This window comes from Phyllostomus hastatus, unplaced genomic scaffold (assembly GCF_019186645.2).
Source record: "Phyllostomus hastatus isolate PE091 unplaced genomic scaffold, TTU_PhHast_1.1 phas_scaffold_1674, whole genome shotgun sequence".
In the NCBI taxonomy this organism is placed as follows: domain Eukaryota; kingdom Metazoa; phylum Chordata; class Mammalia; order Chiroptera; family Phyllostomidae; genus Phyllostomus; species Phyllostomus hastatus.
In genome coordinates, this window is record NW_025334011.1 from 3,567,490 (window position 1) to 3,586,346 (window position 18,857).

The 18,857-nt window shown below is 40.4% G+C and overlaps 1 protein-coding gene across 2 annotated transcripts in view; it reads left to right on the forward strand.

Moving 5' to 3' along the window:
- The first annotated feature begins 4,366 nt into the window (after positions 1 to 4,366).
- BTC (betacellulin) overlaps positions 4,367 to 18,857 on the forward strand; it is a 47,454-nt gene continuing 32,963 nt past the window's right edge. The window contains exon 1 of one of the 2 annotated variants that reach the window (XM_045857898.1): positions 4,367 to 4,877. In XM_045857898.1, coding sequence (XP_045713854.1) covers positions 4,820 to 4,877 — 58 coding nt within the window. In that variant the 5' untranslated portion in view covers positions 4,367 to 4,819. The remainder of the gene's footprint in view (positions 4,878 to 18,857) is intronic. The other variant, XM_045857897.1, reaches the window with a different exon arrangement.

Here is an 18,857-nt window from a genome sequence, read left to right on the forward strand (position 1 = left end):
GCAATTTGAACATTTCACCCAAAATGTTGTATGGTGTGTTTGAGCGTGATATTGTTATGTTACAGAATTATATGCTTATGATTTTGTAATGAAAGATATTTATGTAAAAAAAGGAAGTGTTCTTTGTGCCAGACCCTAAAGGTAGTTTAATCTCTGTGTCAGAGACTGAAAAGTGTGGTTTCAGTGTTGAGATACATGTCCCACAAGTATTAACAAGGGAGGAAGGGAAATAAATACCCATAAATTCGTCTTCCCCCACAGATACCTGCCTGACAAAGGATGCACCTAGTGCGCAGGAGAGTCAAAGTGGCCCCAGCAGACTTTGGAGAGGTTTCTCCTGGGTCTGTGCAGTACAGCCTAAGGCTTCAGTCTTCTGCCCTCAGCTTCCAGGCAACTTCCCAGCAGGGTTTCCTCATTTGACAATACTTTTAAGCCAAGGGGTAAAGAAGAAAGTTTTGAATTTCTAAGATTACTTTTCCTTCTATTCTTGCAATCTGTCTCCCTGAGACAAGGGAATGTAAATTCATGATGCCCTTGAAGAAGTGCAGATTTGACATTTATTGTAATTGAGGACTCCCATTCATCTCACGTCCCAATGTCATTTCCTATAGAAATGTGAAAGGGTTGGTTACTCCAGGATAAGAAAAATAGATCTCACTGAGGTTCTCGTTGCCCTTCCTGGCTTCCAGAATGTGCTCCTACAGGGGACTAATCAGACCCCAGCAGCTTGCCTTTTAACCTGGGGCTGTGCCAACCATTTCTGACCTGATTAGTGTGGCTGTCACTGAGAGCTGCCCTCTTCCTTTCTGTATCTTTCAAGGAAAAAAGAACCCAGTGTTGAAATGTAAGTGTATTTGCATATATTTAAAAATATTCAGCCCTGGCTAGCATAGCTCAGTGGATTGAGCACAGGCTGCTAACTCAAGGGTCACAGGTTCAATTCCAAGTCAGGACACATGCCTGGGTTGTGGGTCAGGTCCCCAGTGGGGGCCACGTGAGAGGCAACCACACACTGATGTTTCTCTCTGTTTCTCCCTCCCTTCCCCTCAAGAAAGAAAGAAAGAAAGAAAGAAAGAAAGAAAGAAAGAAAGAAAGAAAGAAAGAAAGAAAGAAAGAAAGAAAGAAAGAAAGAAAGAAAGAAAGAAAATATTTAAAAAATAAAATAAAATAATTTATAGTTGTGAGGCAAATGAAAAGAAGACTGGGCAGGAGGAAAACTTGTATTTCTTTCTGTTTTTCGAAAGTGCACACTGTGGAATTGTTCTGCCTGTGGTGCCCTCTTTGCTCATTCTCCTCTGCTTTCTCAGCTCCCCCAGCCTCTAAATTTTGCAGTGTGTTGGGGCACAATGCTGTGTTATCTTTTCTCCTCCTTCCACTCCCTCCCTCAGTGTTTCCTGGCTTGAAACACCTTTACAGGAACAATTCCCACCCCAGATCTCTTTTCTCAATGTCAACTGTCCAACTAACATCTTCACTTGGATGTCTAACTGGCATTTCGACTTTAACGCTTCCAAAACAGAACACTTGATTTCCTCCCTCAAATCAGCTTTTTCCTCCTGTCAGTGAATCATATCTACATTCTTTCTGTTATTTGGGCCAAAAATTTTGAGGTCATCCTAACTTCTTTCTCTTTTACTTACAATCAGTTAATCAGAAAAATCAATTGGGTTTGTTTTAAAATATACGCAGAATTGTTCCTTCATCTCCATTACCCTGTCCAGCATCCTCTCCAGGCTGGAAGTAGTCTCCATGGCAACAACCCATAACTAGTCTCCCTTGCTATAATACTATAACAACTATAATACACTGAATAATTTCTAATACCCAAGATTCTTGTCTTAGAGGTATATAGCATTGCAAATCATGAAAGCTGTGCAAATCATTCCTGTCACATTTGATAGGTAATAAAACGGAGGCTTAGAGAGGTGAATAATTTGTGATCCAGACATTTTGAGGCACAGCTCTAGTTTGAACAAACTCCTAAAACAATTTTACATAATATTCTACCTCTGTTGTCCCACCCAGAGGACTGTCTGCATTGATGGGAATCTGGAGCCATGTAGGTTGAGGCCACTGTGGCAGGTGTGTTAGGTAGGGGTGTTCAGGGCCGTGTCACATTATAGCATTAAAGTCATGCCATTTAGGTGCTTTCCTACTTAGCCTACAACCAGGGCCGCCACTGAAGCGCAGATCTGTTTGTTTAAATCAGAAATTGTCTTTCTGGAATATGTATGAATATAGTCAAAGGAAAATATGATAATGGTGAGCTGAAACTAGTAGATATAATATTATAGAGAAAATACATCTGAGATTTACTAAACTTACATTGAGTTGCCAATTAAAAAGAGTGAGCAAGCCAAACAGATTGAGTCATACATCTGAAAGAATGGATCCACCAAACACTGAAAAGAAAGGTATAATGAAATAGGTAAGAAAAAAACAGTAATAATCCCTTTCCCCAGAAAAACTAGATTATAAAACAAAATCCCTTGAATATAGCTTTTGACTAGTATTTTTTTCACTGGATTTCCTTAGACACTAATTCAATAGTTTCAAATAGAATATTTGAAAGCCCTCTACACACATTGTAATATTAATTTTTAATAATTTATAATGTTTAATGTGTGTCTTTACTATAAAAACATTTTAAAAGTCCTTCATCATTCATATTTCTTTTCATGCACCCACTCTTATTGAATTAAATAATGTACATTACCAGGAGGATGTCTCTCTACACTACCAAATGCCATAAAGTGATAATTTGGAGAACACAGGCTGACCTAGAATGAATATATTCAAAATTTTCCTTTCTACCCCTACATGTGTGTCTGTTTGTATCATGCCCCACAAATAACCACAAGCTTATATTGTCCTGTCCACAGGGTGGGAGGGGGAGTGTTCCTGCTAAAGTCTGCTCTGCGTAGGAGGAGAAGAGATTGATGCTTACAAGTCTGCCAAAGGAATTCACTTAAGCTTCATACCGAATTTGGGAGGGCTGGTTTTACCTGCCTGAAGCTGGAATGGACAAGACACCATTGGAACCATCCCTAGGCTGGGGACACAAGTTCTACCTCATGACTCCAGCGCAGCTCCGACCCACTCTTCTCTTAGCAACAGCTCCATTTACAATGTAAAGCATTGAGACACACTTTGTCACAAGAATGAGGCCCCAGGAAGGTCAATTCTTACTTTCTTCTCTTCCAAAGCTTATGGTTGGATACCAGATTTACCTTCCTCCATGAGTAAATGAAGAGAGAGAGAGGTGAGGAGGGGGAGAAAAGAAGGAGGAAGAGGAAGAAGAGAAGGAGAAAAAGAGGGAGGGAGGGAAGGAGAGAGGGATAAGGAAGTTGCTGGATCTTAACGAGATTGAACCTCTGGTGTCAGGAAATTTGGAAGGCATATTCTCCAGGGTACTTATTTTATTTCTGATAGTAAATAAAGCCCCTAAGGAAGGCTATTAATTTACTTGGCCTATTTAGTATATTAAATTACACTATTTCATAATCTAGTGTCCTGAAAAAGTTAATTTACCATTTGAATAGCATGAATGATGAATATTTACACCAAGTTGTGGCACTTCCCAATACTAAACAAAGATTTAGTATTTTTCACTTAGGTGTGCTTTATTTTTTATTAGCATCAGTGGAAAAAATAAAATAATAACGTTCTGTTGGGAGGACAGCGGGATTGTTGCTGGTTAGGGTGTCATCTCAGAGCGAAAGATGCCTTAACGTAGGGCCCTGATCCTCAGGGGCGAGAGAACATCAGAGAGGAAGAGGGAGGGAGGCGGTACTGAACCCGGGGCTTCTCGTGCTCCTCCTCCTTTCATCTGGGCGCAGCCACAGTCTACCCCACCACCTTGGGTTTTCTAAACCCCAAGATAACCCTGGATGCTGATTTCTGTCTTTTAAAGCTCTGAGGATGCCTTTCTGTTCCAAAAAACTCTTGGACTGGATTCCACTTCTGCAGAAGAGAGGACGTGTGGTGAGATAGGCACAGGCAAAAACGCACTCTCCTTATTTTTACAGGTCTAATAAATGAATTGAATAAATCACTGAAAATACAATGAATAAATGGATAAATTAAAATTAAAATTAAGTTTCTAAGAAGTAGCTCTTGGTGAGTCCAAACTCCCAGTTAGCCAACAAATGATATGTAAATGAAAAGGCCTGCAAATTGTCAAATGCCTGCGGTTAACCACAGTGCTTCTTGGATCTGATCCCTCTAAGAGACCAGTAATTGGCTGAAATAAAGGAAGTTAGAAATTCCAGAGCACATCTGGGTCTCTGATTCTGCCTGGCGGGTTCCTGGAGTTCGGCGCACGCTTCTCACCGGGCTGCCTGCAGGCCCGGTCGGGCACAGCGGCCACCCCTCCAGTGAATTCTTTCCTGCTGCTTCCCTGTTTACTCCCCAAGGCGGAGGGACTGGAACAGTCAGGTGCGACCCAGCAGGTGGAGTGGCTGAGCTGGCCCGAGGGCAGCCCCAATATGAACTTGAGTGTGGGTGTGGGTTAATTTGGGTGGGAACAACCTGGAGACTACCACCAACACGTCCTGCGCCTCGCTGGTGGGGTGTGTGCAAAGCAGCAGAATAAATAGGAGACTCCCTCCTCCCAGAGACACTCAGGGAGCTGCTGGCCGCCGCCCTGGGTGTTTGCCTGCCCTGTAGCCAGGGTTCCAGCCTGAAGAGTAGTTTCGTTTCCTACTGGCTCCGGGATTCGTTTCCAGGCGCCCCCTTGGACGCTGGTGGCCTGGAAAAGCCGCACAGAAAGAGGCGGGCGGCTGGTCTAGGGCCTGCCCGGCCCCGCAGCCCGGGTTTGATGGACCCCACCGCCCCGGACAGTGGCGCCAACTCCCTGCCACGGCTCCTGGCCTTGGGTAAGTGGCCGCGCTGGGCGCTGGAGACCCAGGAGGAAAGTCTGGGGTGGAGTCACAGGCGGAGGGAACTCTGATCCGCGCTGGCATCTGGACCCGAGGGCGGTCTGTAGCTGACAAGGACAGGCCAGAGAACTTGGACCACTGCGAAAGGGCGAAGTTAAGGGTCCGGCAGTTGGGCACCTGTCAGGGCTGTCTCTGGGCGAGCGGGGCGGTCCAAGGGAGAAAGCGACCCAGGGCGCAGCTACTGGTGCTACAGATTGTAGGCGCACAGAGGAGGACCGGGGTAACCGTGCGGGGTGCCCTCAAAGCCTTGGGGTGCAGTGGGGTCGCCATGCTGAGAGTGAGAACTGGTGGGAGGGAAAGCTACCAAAGAAGGAGCATAGGAGACTGGACGAGAAAGATATCCCGGGCAGAGTCGGAAAAGGAATTCCTTGGCTTACAGGGTGGGTTGGGAGTGAGGGCTGGGTGTAGGGATCTTTGCTTGGTGTGTGTGCCAGAGGTAGGAGAGAGAGGACTTCTGGAGAAAGTAGAACTGGCCATGGCTTGGGAATGAATTATTACACCTATTTCTTGCTGGGGCAATTGGAAAAAGCAAGAGGAGAAAAGACAGCTTCTGAGACCTGAAACTCCTGTTGCTGATAGGGAAGCAAAGGAAAAAAAAAATGACATGTTTCACTAGGTCATCACCAATGAAATACATGGATCATTTCTTGAAATGCAGTCAAGTGCTGCTTAGATCAGGATGTGCATTCTGGGACATAGTTGTTGGTGGATTTCATCATCATGTGAATATCACAGAGCACACTCACACAAACCTAGGTGGTAGAGCTTACTACATACTTGGGCTATATGGCATACCTAGGTGCGAAGCCTGTACAGCATGTTACTGTACACAACACCAGATTAAATCAAACACAAGGGGAAATCATGCAATCAAGACACTTGGTGAACATAAGATGTGTGAGGTTTCTGCCAGTGTAGCAAAGCATATTGTTTTACAGCAAACTCTTTTTAATGAATAGAAAGAGCAAACTCTAAAAGAATGATTAAAAGTGCAGTATAGGCTCTGGTTGGTGTGGCTTAGTGGACTGAGCACTGGCCTGTAAACCAAAGGGTTGCAGGTTTGATTCCCAGTCAGGGCACATGCCTGGGCTGTGGGCCAGGCCCCTAGTAGAGGGTGTGTGAGAGACAACCACACATTGATGTTTCTGTCCCTCTCTTTGTCCCTTCATTCCCTCTCTCTAAAAAAAAAATCAATAAAATCTTTTTAAAAATGTAGTATAGGTAATACATAAACTAGTAACACTTATTATCATTATCATTATCATTATCAAGTGTTCTGTATGTGCTATACTTTTATAAGACTGGCAGGGCAGGTTTGTTTATACCAGCATCACCACAAACACATGAGTAATGTGTTACTCTATGACATTATGATGGCTGCGAAGACACTGGGTGATGGGAATTTTTCAGCTCCATTATAGTTGTATGGGGCACTGTCAATATGTAGTCTGTTGACTGAAACTCCTTAGGTGGTGTGTGACTGTACAAGGGGGGATCCCCAAAACTAAAATTTATTTCTAAGAATTGTGTATTTATTCTTACATGTTTGAATTTCAGTCACCTTCAAAGTACTCTCCATTTGATGCAATATACCAACCAAGACTTTTTCCCACTGCTCAAAACAATGTTTGAAATTATTGATTTTGATGCCTTTTAGTGCTCTTGCTGTTTTTTGTTTCACCTCTTCCACATCAGCAAAACTTTTTCCTTTGAGGACTTTTTTCATCCAGAGAAACAAACAAAAAAAGTTGCATAGTGTGAGATCAGGTGAATAGGGTGGCTGGGGCATGGGGTCATGCCATTTTGATCAAAAACTGCTGAACGCTCAGCATGGTGCGGGCAGGTGCACATCATGAAATGGGAAAACACATTCACAGAGTCTTCAAAAAAAATTCACTGGAGCCTGATCGCAGCCTCTCACAATGATGCCAGCTGGCATACTGATGCAGATGGGTTTCTGGAACACTCACCTAGCAGGGGAAGCCTGTACTTATAAGAGGCATGTCTTCTGGAAGATGATTCTGGGTTTTTTGGGGGTCCCCCTTTGATATTCTTTGTTACTTTAAAGAGAAATTACAGGAGGCAAAACTTTTCTTAACTTCCAAGGTTTAATCTGGGTTATTAGGTTAAGGACCACTAGGAGTGGCCACCTGGTGTGAAGGGAGAGTGGCTGGTAGGAGGAGAAGTTGCAGGATGCCTGGAACCCGCTAGAGGCTGGGAGTCAGTGCTGGCAGAGAGACAGCTGGAGTTTCAGGTGCTGGGGTAGGTTTCTGCAGCTGGGAGCCAGGCTCGCTTCCCTCTCCAGTGTGATAAGGTAGCAGGAAAATCCTACTACTTCAAGGCATCCCATCCACATCCTGGTCATTTTGAGGGCATGAAGAGAAGGAAAACTAGCAGTATTTTGTAGCTTAGCTGGGGTGAGGCATAGGGATACCTGGGCTTGGGGCATTAATGTGAGAGGAGGAGTCTTCACAGCTGAAGTGTCTGCAGCTGCAAGTCTAAGGAGGCCTGGGATTTCTTATGGAGGGAAACAAAGTGGAATGTAAATGGAAACTTTCATTTGGCTGTGTTCTTGGAGGAAGAGAGGTGGCTAAATAGGTGTTGTGACCTTGGTTGGAAGTGGATCAGACTTCCAGCCAAGGTTAGAGAGAAAAGGCTGATTTAACAAATCCTGCAGAGGAGTAAGAAGTCAGGAACAATTAAGTGGTGGAGTGATGATGTGGAGCCTCAAGAAAAGCAATGGGCCTGAAAGTTAGTCCCAGAACCAGTACTGACACTTTATCAGTACTGGGTGAAGGTGGCATTTTCTCCTTACACCTCATCTGGACTGTCCAACACTCAAAGTATTTACTGAGACTCTGCCACAGTCAGCAAGATGCTAGAGCATATGGGAATGGGGGTGGGATGAGGGCTTAAGACATACTTTCTAAGATGTGATTTCTTCCCTAAAAGAAGTTATGCTGAAATTGAGAATACAAGACTGACAGATATGACACAATAAGGGAAAAATTCATGAAGCCAGGAAAGGGAGAGCTGCCTCCTACCAAAGCTTCAACAGTGAGAAATGGGGTGGTACAGATCTGCCGCTTGGAGGATGTGAGTGGGTGCCTTGAAGCTTGGGTAGGATTGGAAAGAGTAGTGAAAAGAGGCCAACGATAGAGGCGGGAAATAGCGTTTAGTGAAGGGCCGGTAATGGAAATCAGACAGTCAGTCAGCCTGCCAGAAAGTAGAATTTATGAGAGGCAGACAGGTTATGAAGAGCCAAAAAAAGCTCCATTAAAATATTTGGACAGGAATCAATAAACAGTTAAACACACATCATCATAGGTCTTGGGTATGGGAGTGATATGATGCAAACGAAGATTTAGGGTGGTCAGTCTGTCATTGGGGAGGAGTGTGTGGTGGGGAGGGGCTGTGGGCCAGAGGCCTGGTAGTCTCCTAGCTGTGATCCAGGTACCAGCTAATTCAAGCCTAACTTGGGGATATGTGTCGGCAGAAATGTTATCGTAGAAATGATTATTGCAGGTAAATGGGTATCCTTCCACCTTTACTGCCACACAGTGCTTTATTTCTCCTCAAACCCTGTCAAAAAGCAGAAATGAAAAACAACAAAACTCTAATCTAGTGCTATTGTGCACTCAGGGCTACCTAAATGCACAACTGCCCTGTTGAATGTCTGACATAGGGAATTGAATTCAGTCTTTAGAATCCCCCAAAGTTCCACTCTTTGCAAGATGACAAAGGATATAATTTGCTGGCGCTGGCATCAGTGTTTCCATAAAGTGGTCCTCTTTCCTTCTCACACACTTTACTTTTAAGTCTCATTCCTACTTTAAGTCACATCTTATTTTCTTTTTTGAAAGGCATGTGAGCAATGTTCTGTGTGATGCACTGGCGTGCGTGCATGTGCATGTGTGTGAGGGTGAAAAGTGCCTGGAGAACTGGCACTGAGCAGACGCAAGACCTGGTTCCAACTCTGCCGTTCATTCCCTGACTCTGAGATGTCTGCAAGTTAGAGGTTTCAGGGCTTTGTTTTTCTCATTTGTAAAATGAAGGGGTTGCTTCAGGTGAGACTAAGGTTCTTACCAACTTGACACTGTACTGATCTTTAACCAACATTTCCATTGGGAAATTTAAAAGGAAATCTTTTTACCATAGTATTTAACGTCCATTTACTTTGTCGCGGGATCTTTGTTTCACGTGAACATTACCATCAGGCAGAAAATCAGGAGGCTTGATCCTGGGAGGGCAATGACTTTCTTTAAAGTGAGTTTTTCATCTTAAAGAAATTGGATCATTCTCTGCAATTCTGTTTATAGTTTCTCCCTCTCATCCACTTGCTATACAACAATAATGCTAAAATTATAACAAGTGAAAAAGGGGAAAATGTTTCTTTTCAAAAAATGAGTGAGGTTTAAAGTAAAAAATATATTTTCATTATTGAAATCTAAAACATTAATATTTGTAAGCCGGTTTTAAGTTCTACTGAAAGCACGAATGTCTTCATGATGTAATATCTAGCTCTGGAGTTACAAAGCAGGAGGTGGCAGCAGGTAAAATCCCCATCATTCAAACGAAGCAACTGAAGCCCCAAATACTGGAAGATTTTAGGATTTGCCTCTTCAACTGTACTTTGGACTTAAAAGAAAGTTTGGAGTTTTTTTAGCTTCCCCCCTCTTTTCTAAAACCTCAGGTTTCACAGGCCATACTTGCATATTAACAATTGTTACACACCAGTTTTTGCCATTTGTCTATTCTATCTTGCTGTGTGGAAATTCCCCAAAATTTCTGGAAGACCCCAGTACCTCTGGCATACTTTGCAGTGCCCTGCTGGTGTTTGGCCTGCAAATGTCTGTGCCAAAACTGAAGGTGCCAAGGACAGGAGTCCTTATGTCCATCCCAGCGGCCCAGACCTCTGGCATGCTTCTTCTCTGGGGAGACCACTCTTCCCAGGGCTCCTGTGCTCCTTAAGTGCACAGACAGCCTGGTGGGAACACTTCATCTTATTTTCTTTCTCACCCTTTCATTGTAGTCAGCTCATGTCAGGACACAGACATGAATGTCACTAGGAGGCTGGGCCAGAGGACAGTCAGAGGGACAGGCACCAAGCTGTACCCCCAGGTCACCCTCTGTGATCCATGAACTATGCTTGTAAACATCTCCATTAGGATCAGTGACTTCCCAGGAGGGTCCAGACAAGCCCAAGTCCGGGCTGCATGCAGTTCAGGTTTAAGCCATGGCCACGATACACTTCCAAAATTGTTCCGACAGACCCCCGGATCCACAAAGAATCTGCAGTCCCATTGGTCAGGAGTACTCCCAACTACAATTTAAGAAGGAAGCTGTCTTTTTGAAATGGGTATGCTTTGTATTGCTAATGACTGTGAGCTTTCCCAGGCATATCTGTATCTGGAAAAAGAAATCTTGTAGCTCAAATGAATTCTAATTACTAGAATCCAAAGAAATAGGGAGACAATTTTTTAGAAGGTTGAAGAGAGACAGGGTGTTTAATCTTAATTCACATCAATTAGATAATAACATACTTTGTTTATCACCAAGGCTAAGTCAAATGGCCATGAAGTACTTGTATTCATTCTTTACATTTTTTGAGGATATGTAGTATATTATTTATCCGACCTATAGATTAGAAGCTTTGACTCCAAAACAGTGACAAAAAGGTTGAATAATATTTATGTTCAGCCTTATTTGGTGCCCAATTTGGTTGTATAACAGGCTGAGTTACTAGAATGGTATTTTCCTCTTTGGAAAATCATGGGTTTATTTATTCATTTAGCTGTACTTAACTTAATATTGTCATGTCAGAGGGCTTCTTTCTTAGACTTGCAGTGCTAATGGATAATGGGTAGCTATTGTAGTATTTTTCAGTAGGGGAATAATACAGAGCATGTGGTGGTTTAAATACTGGTTTTAGTGTGCAGAGTAGATAAGAAAAAGAGAGATTAATATAATAAGAGGCAAGTAAAGAGAAAGCTGCTGTTAACTAGCCCAGAAAGTCTGGACCAGGCAATGAAGAGAAAGAAATAAATTCAATAGGATATAATGGCAAGCCATGTGTAGGTAAGAAAGGGGGAGAAAGAAGTAAAACTGTCTCTGAGACTGCTAACCTGAGAGAAATGAACACTTTATGATACATATGTAAATTAGAGCAGCCTTTTCCCCCTGTGGGGATGTGAACTATTTTGGAAACATTCAAATGTCTGTGAACATTTGGAAGTATGCATAGAAGCTGACTTCAAATAGAGCAGAGGTGGAACCCAAACCTGACTGCTCTCACTAAGAATATAAAAAGCACGTCATAAGGCTTCTCCCCAGACCTACTAAAGCCTGGCAAATATATTCCTATAAATATAACTGTATAAAGACTTTCCAGGAGAAGAAAAAAATTTCCTTACAGAATAATTGCAAATCGTGTATGTAGAAACTGCCTCTTCAGAATGTGGAGCTTAATTCCTTGTCCTCTTTGAATATACGCTGGACTTAGTTACTCGCTTCCAAAGAATAGGGCATAAAAAGGAAAAAAATAATAACTTTCAAGTGCAAAAATCTGGCAAACAGTACCTTCACCAAGTGGTCAGGGTTAACATCACCAGTGATACCATGTAGTTATCACGTACTCCTCATACGATGTGATGAGAGGTACATTTCTTTGTAGTATTCACTCTGAAAACCCAAAACTCTGGTCCAATATTTACAAAAACATCAGACAAACTCAAAATTGACAGCTATTCTACAACATATCTGACCAGCACTCTTTAAAATTGTTAATAAATTCATAAAAAAATAAAGGAAGACTGAGCCCCTGTCACAGACCAGAGGACACTAGGAATCTTGACACAGGAAAATGATATTGATAGAAAATTGGTGAAAACAGAATAAAGCCTCGAGTTTAGTCACTAGTAATGCATCAATGTTGGTTCTTAGTTTTGATAAATGTACCATGATAATTCAGGATGATGCATCAGAGGAAAGAAAAGTACATGAGGGTGTACAGGAATGCTCTATACTTAGCACCTTCCTGTAAATCTAAAATTACAGGTATCCTTCACTTTTCAAAAGTTCACTTTATACTACCTCATGTTTACAAAAGAGATACATTAGTACCTGTTTTTGATAAGTGAGAGAAATTCAAAGGTTTTTGCTTTTGTGAAAAAGGTGAAAAGTGAAAATAGCATTTAGTGTTTTGCAGCCAGCCCTTACAGTGGAAGAAGCAGTGAGAGTGCCACCAAGCTTCTCACCCCAGAACTACAGGAACTACATGCACCATCTTAGCTTCAAGCCCCTGTAGCTTTTTACTGTGTCTGTGAGCATCTGTGCTTCATCTCGATTTATTCTGTATATCCATGAGCAAGGTGTGTTCTAAGGTCATTGCTTCTTTACTCTATGCCATTTCAGCTTATGAAAGTTTTCATAAGAATATTCTACTTTTAGATAGTGGGGGAGACCTGTCTTTCAAAATAAAGTTTATTATTATTATTTTTAAAAACCTTTATAGAAGATTCTAATGACTAGCCTGTTTGGACACTCACCTACTTAGAAAATAAGAATGAAAATATAAATGAATAATTTAGTTCACTGTAATTTCAGGATCTAACACAATGTCTACCACACAATAAATCCTCAGGAAATATTTGTTCAGATACTTAGTTCATGGGTATTTTGTGATTGAATAGCATTATATAAAAAGGAGACAAAATCAAAATCATAGAGACAGAAAGTAGGAAGTTGGTTGCCAGGAGAGGAGAGATTTGGGAGTTATTATTTAGTGGGTCTAGAGACTCAGTTTTGCAAAATGAAGAAGTTTCTGGAGATGGGTGGTGGTGATGGTTAAACAACAGTATGAATGATACTACTGAACCATGCATTTAAAAATGGTTAAGATAATACATTTTATGTTACATTTATTTTAACACAATAAGAAAATGAAAAAAGTACTGAGAGTAGAGTGCTGATGGAACCCATATTTATGGTGTGGAAGTCAGAAAAAGAGCTGACAGAGTTGAGTGAAAAGGGAAGGACAATTCAGGAATCCAAAAGTGGAGGTGGATTGTAAATGTAAGAGTTGGGAAGGTCAACTATATCAAATACTGTGGAGATGGAGGAGGCTGAGGCTCAAGAAATGCCACTGATGAGTGAGCTATGAGGAAATGATTGGGACTCTTAAAAGATGAGAGACGAGTGATTGGTGGTGACTGAAGAGGACAAACACACAGACACACACACAGACACATGGGGCTGAGAGAATAGAAGCTGGAGTGGGCGGTAGGAAAGAGAATGTTGTGGTTTATGAGAGCCAACTTCAAATAGTTAAAAATTTATCTTAACAAAGTTTCTCTCTGTTTAATTCTGAGGGCACAACTTGTATTAATTAATTCCAGGAAGGCAAATGTCACATTTATGTAGGAGGAATTTTCTTCCAAGCAGAGCCTTAAAAAAGTGAAACCCACTGACTTGGGATGTGCTGAGCTTCCCGTGCCTGGCATGTGTGTCTGGATGGCACTGACAGGAAATTGTACAGAGGAGATTCCTCAGTGAGATAGGAGGTGAGCTGAATGACGACTAAGGATTCTCACATCTCTAAGAAATCAGGATGATGTTACAGCACTTCAGGAATGCTCTGGAAATTGGTAGGTGGAAGTTCAAACTAAGAAATTGTCAGCAGATTTCTCTGGGAAGAAATAGAAAGCTAGGGCACTTGGGGGCCCGGGAAATCAAAGGATCTTTTAAAAATCAGTTAAGATTTCCCCCTCAAAACTAGGTTAAGTGACCATGTTTTCTCATGATCCTCATCTTGGGGTACAGTACCAATCCTATGCTCCAGGCTCAGTTTTTGCCTTAAAATCTCAGCATTCTTTGTATCTTACTAAATATTAGGGTAATAATTATCAATTGGGATCCAATTGTGAAGGGAAAAATCCCCAGCATGACTATAATTGATAAATTATATTAACAAAATTTCAAATATTTCAGAAGGCACATTTCTAACATTGCCATCTATTAATAGAAAACATCTGTGAGAAAATCCTCTAATTTTTCTTAAACAAATGACAATTTACAGTGGAGTGTAAAAAGAGTGACTGGAAGTGTCATTTAGATTTGAGATAAAACTACACACAAGAATAATAAACTATACTTCTCATTTGCCTTTGCAAAAGCATAACTAAGAAAACATATCCCATTCTTTGGTAACTAATTTTATCCAACAGCATTCACCACAATTAAATACTTAATGAATGGTTTTCTAGACTAGTCACATCCTTAACTGGGGATCTGTCTTTCAGGATGTGGCGAACAGACATTGTAAAGCTTCATCTGGAAAAATGTGACTATTTCTTAATGAGTCTTACTTTCACAGGTCACACAAGGAAATCAGTTGAATTATTTCACATCCTCACTGGACATATCAAGAAGGCCCTTGTTTCTTAATTCTCCTTTGTATAATTTTTTACCTCAGTGGGACAGCTTTATTCATTGCCTCCCAAACATACTGAGCCCATCTCTATGTCATTCATTACCTTTGTTCCTGTGTAGTTACCAGCTTCAGTGAAACTTTCCCCTATGTTTTCATTTAACACATTGCCTCTTTTTAGAATTCCTGTAGAATTCACTTTTTTGTATACCTAGCACTTAAGATATATTAAGATATATTAAAAATAGTTATTTGTTCATCTGTTTGCTTATATCTGGTCTCTACAGATAGTTTAATCAACAAAGATAGTAATGAATTAACATTAAATTGGGTTGGCTTATCCTAACTCAGTTTTATGGACCTAAAATCTGTATTTTGTTTGTTTTGTCTCTTAGGGTTAGTTAAGCAGCTATTCCAAACCCTATGGTCTTTTCTTTACCATTAAGTCTGATGACTGTTTCCTCGTGGGTCAAAGGCTGTGTTACCGCTAGATCCAAAGGCCAGCTCCACTATTCCTCCTCACTTTGCACTTGGAGAATCCTCCCAAGCAAACTACTCTTTTTCCTTAGTACTTTTTGCCTCTTCCATTTGAACTACTATGGAATTCATTGAGCCCTCAAGCTTTTCATTTAAACTATCACAATGTCTGACTGTCTGATCTGGTATTATCATAAAGGAATAGGAATCAAAAAGTCAAATTTTGACACCTGATGATTTCTAAGAAACTAGCTCTAGATTATTATGGCATCCCATTCAGTTTAGTCATTGTTGTCACAGATTTAGTAACAACCATGGTGAAAACAAAAGAGGTTGATTTACTGGCAGATGCGTTATTGTGGTCCTGACAGTTTTCAGACATATGAGTTAGTTTACATCTGACAGGTTGCTAAATTACTTCCCACTCTGAGCTTTAAAAATACGATCATGGAGTACTTTTGTGAGTTAAGAAAAAGTGTTATCCATCATTCTTAGCCTTTCTTAAACAGCAAGTATTGATTCTACTATTTGGAATAGAATTTTACATTGGAGGAGAAAGTAGCTCATATTCTACTTTTCTAATTTTGAATGGACATGAACTATTTCTGGAAATCCTCTTCTTGTTTCTCTGTCCTTGTCTCTGCTTCCCTTCCTGACCCTGAAAATCCAGAGGCCTGTCTCTCAGTTTCACTGAATAGGCAGTTCATGGGGGCCTGTGATTTTCCCCCCAAATCCCTCCTTGACCTGGAACATGGTTCTCTATGAGATGCCCCAAAACCTCACTGTGTTGGAACACCAATATTGTGTACCTCTTAAGACCCTTTCAACTACCTCCATTGTCTCCTTCTCTGTCCCCTACCCATACCAAGTCACCCCTCTTTGTGGACTTGGATACAACATCATGTCCCAGGACATGAGTTCTGGTTTCTCACTCACTGTGGAACCGGAGTGAGCACCCTACAAGGGAAATTTTGTCCAGTAGGAAATGGATGATGAAAGTGATTGCAACAGACAAATTCCTCCTTTGTTCTTTTTCCATGGACTCACTCAAGGCACAGTTCCTTTTTGAATGTGTTACAGAGCTGTGTGAGTGAACATGTCATCTGAGCAAATTTCTGTCTCTGTGGTTCACTTTGGAGCTGTCCGAAGCATGATGGGTGCTCACATTGCATTGTTCTGCCTCCTTCTTTTTACTTCATTTCCTCTTTCCTCATTCTTACAGCCCAGAGCTTGTAACTCCAAAATAAGTGATAACCCCTTAATCTGTATCTCAGACTCTGCTTTCCAGAAGACCCAGGTTGGGGCACTTGATTTTAGTGTATTTCTTTTCAGGTACTTAATTTGTCCGCTTTGCAGGTCTGCTTTAAAGTCAAATACAATTAGAAAGGGAAATATATTAAATAATTATGCTCTATTCGGGGGATTGTTAAAATAGTATGAGGATGTGGCGTATAGGAGAGTAAAAAACAACAACAACAAAAGATTACAGAAAAAATGGAGAACACCAATGTCAAATTTCACCTATCTCACACTGACTGTCCCAGCCAACCACAAGCCCAATGTTAAACATCATTTCTACCCCCTGGTATTTTTGTCACCTGCATGTTAGATGCTATCTTTTTGGAGTTGGAAAATGCTCTGTGTATGGTATGCATACTCAGGGTTCTGTTTTTATTCTTGACAATAAAGATGTAATGGGAAAATTCCCCAGATGCTTATAGTTTTTATTCTAAATGTTGATTTAAACTTTAAAAACATAATTTTTCCAAAATCAGAGTATACGCTTTATAATCCAGTTGGTTTTTAAATAGTTCCATCTAAGATCTGACTTTATCTGCTATATTTGTGTCACTGAATCACTTAACCAACTAACTGAATCAGTAATCTCATCTGATATAAACAGTAGGCTGAGTCACTGGCAGAACCATACTGAGAATACAAAGAACCATACACGTAGAAGACACCATGTCATTATTAGTCAGTTGAGGCGCATTCACTTCAAACCTCTTTAAAACACACACACACACACTGGAAAGAAACAGCATGTGGAAAGACCAGTTTAGGTACAAACAGTTTTGCCTCACAAAGCACATACATAGAAACACACTGCCTACTATAAATTACATATGTATGTGTATTTGTCTTTTGTAGTTTATTTCATAAACATGTTTTTTTGTTTTTTTTAAGATTTTATTTATTTACTTTTAGAAAGGGAAGGGAGAGAGATAGCGAGAGAGAGAAACATCAATGTGTGGTTGCTGGGTGTCATGGCCTGCAACCTAGGCATGTACCCTGACTGGGAATCGAACCTATGACACTTTGGTTCGCAGCTCGCGCTCAATCCACTGAGGTACACCAGCCAGGTCATAAACATGTTTTATACACAAATCAAATCACACCATAAACATAGAAATTTGTCAATAGTCATTTATGACAGTGGAAATCTGTTTTACTGGAGTAATTAGTGTTCTTTTTTCTTATTTCCGGTCTCTTATAGCTGCTATTTTGTTGAGTGACTACCTTGTGCCAAACATTACCAAGGTTAATAATTCATAATTTATTTTTTCATTTCTTTAAGCACATAGCTAAGTCTTTACCATCTAAGTTATATATTGTGAGCCTCAGTTTACCAGGAGGGACCTCTGCAGCTTATTGTTGAATAACTTAATCATAATCACAAAACTAGTGATTAAAAGCCACATCCAGGATTCAAATTCATTTCATTTGTCTCCAAACCTATCCTTGTATCACTAATCTATACAGCTTCCTTCTAAGATAAATTAAAGTTTATTTCACTATAAAATACTCTTCCAACTTCTGCTTATATTCAAAGATAGATAAATTCACCATGGATTCACAGTTAGATTTTCTGATGGGGAATGGAATGAGGTTCAAATACTAAAATAAAATTGATATGATGTAATAGGAAGTCACTGGGCCTGTTAGACACAAGTAGACATCAGGATATCTAAAAATATGCCGTAAATCATCAGAATATGGATTAATGGACACTTTATGATAATGATGTATTTATTTTTAAAATACAGGGTTGGATAAAAGTAAGTTTGCTGTTGTGAGTACATAAGACACAGCTTATTCTTGTATCATCATTTATTAATTATTATATTATTTTTCATATGAACAACTGTAAACCTACTTTTGTCCCACCCTGCATAAAATACATTTGGCTCTAAAAATGGAAAATTCAGCTCAGAGATGAAGTAAATACAACGTGCAAGACTGTTTAGGTTGGTCACATTTGATCTTTTTAAATAGTTGACCCAGCTGGTGTACAACTTACCTCAGCTTTAGCTGTGACTTTGAGACCGTGGGTCATGCTCCTTGTCATGCTGTGTCTCTTTCAATGCTTGTATTGTTTCCAATGACTTCATTCCCCATCCTGGCTGATGGGGATAATAACACTTTTAATACATTCTGTAATTTTTAATTTTTGAATCTCAAAGGGCACAAAGTAAATGGAGCTTTGACTCACTGAAGGAGAAATGGGTTTCTTTTTCCTTTTTGTTTGTAATTTTATGAGTGAAGTTGATATTTAAAAACTAATAAGCAAAATAGAGACAGACTCACAGGTCGTGAACAAGCTGACAGACCTGGGGTTGAGCAAAAAAGAAAAGAACTCATGGACGTGGACAAAAGTGTGGACATGGCAGGGGTGGAGGAGGGTGGATGGAGGAGGAAGAGAGTATGGGGAGATAAACAGTAATGGAAAAAATACACTAAAAAATTAACTATTAAAATTTAAAAAGTAAAGTGAAATAACTAATCCTGGAAATAGCGACTCAATTTTCAGTCACTTAGTAAATAAGCTAATATAACATTATTTTGGGTTTTTTTTGCTTTAATTCATCTGAGAAATTCTTCAGGTCATGTGAAGCAGGGAGGTATGATTGAATGAAAGAATAAGAAAACAAAAAATTGTGAAATAATTTGAATGATGAGTGAAATCTAACACAGTAACTTTTCAAAGAGCCAAGTGCAAAATCTTTTTTTAG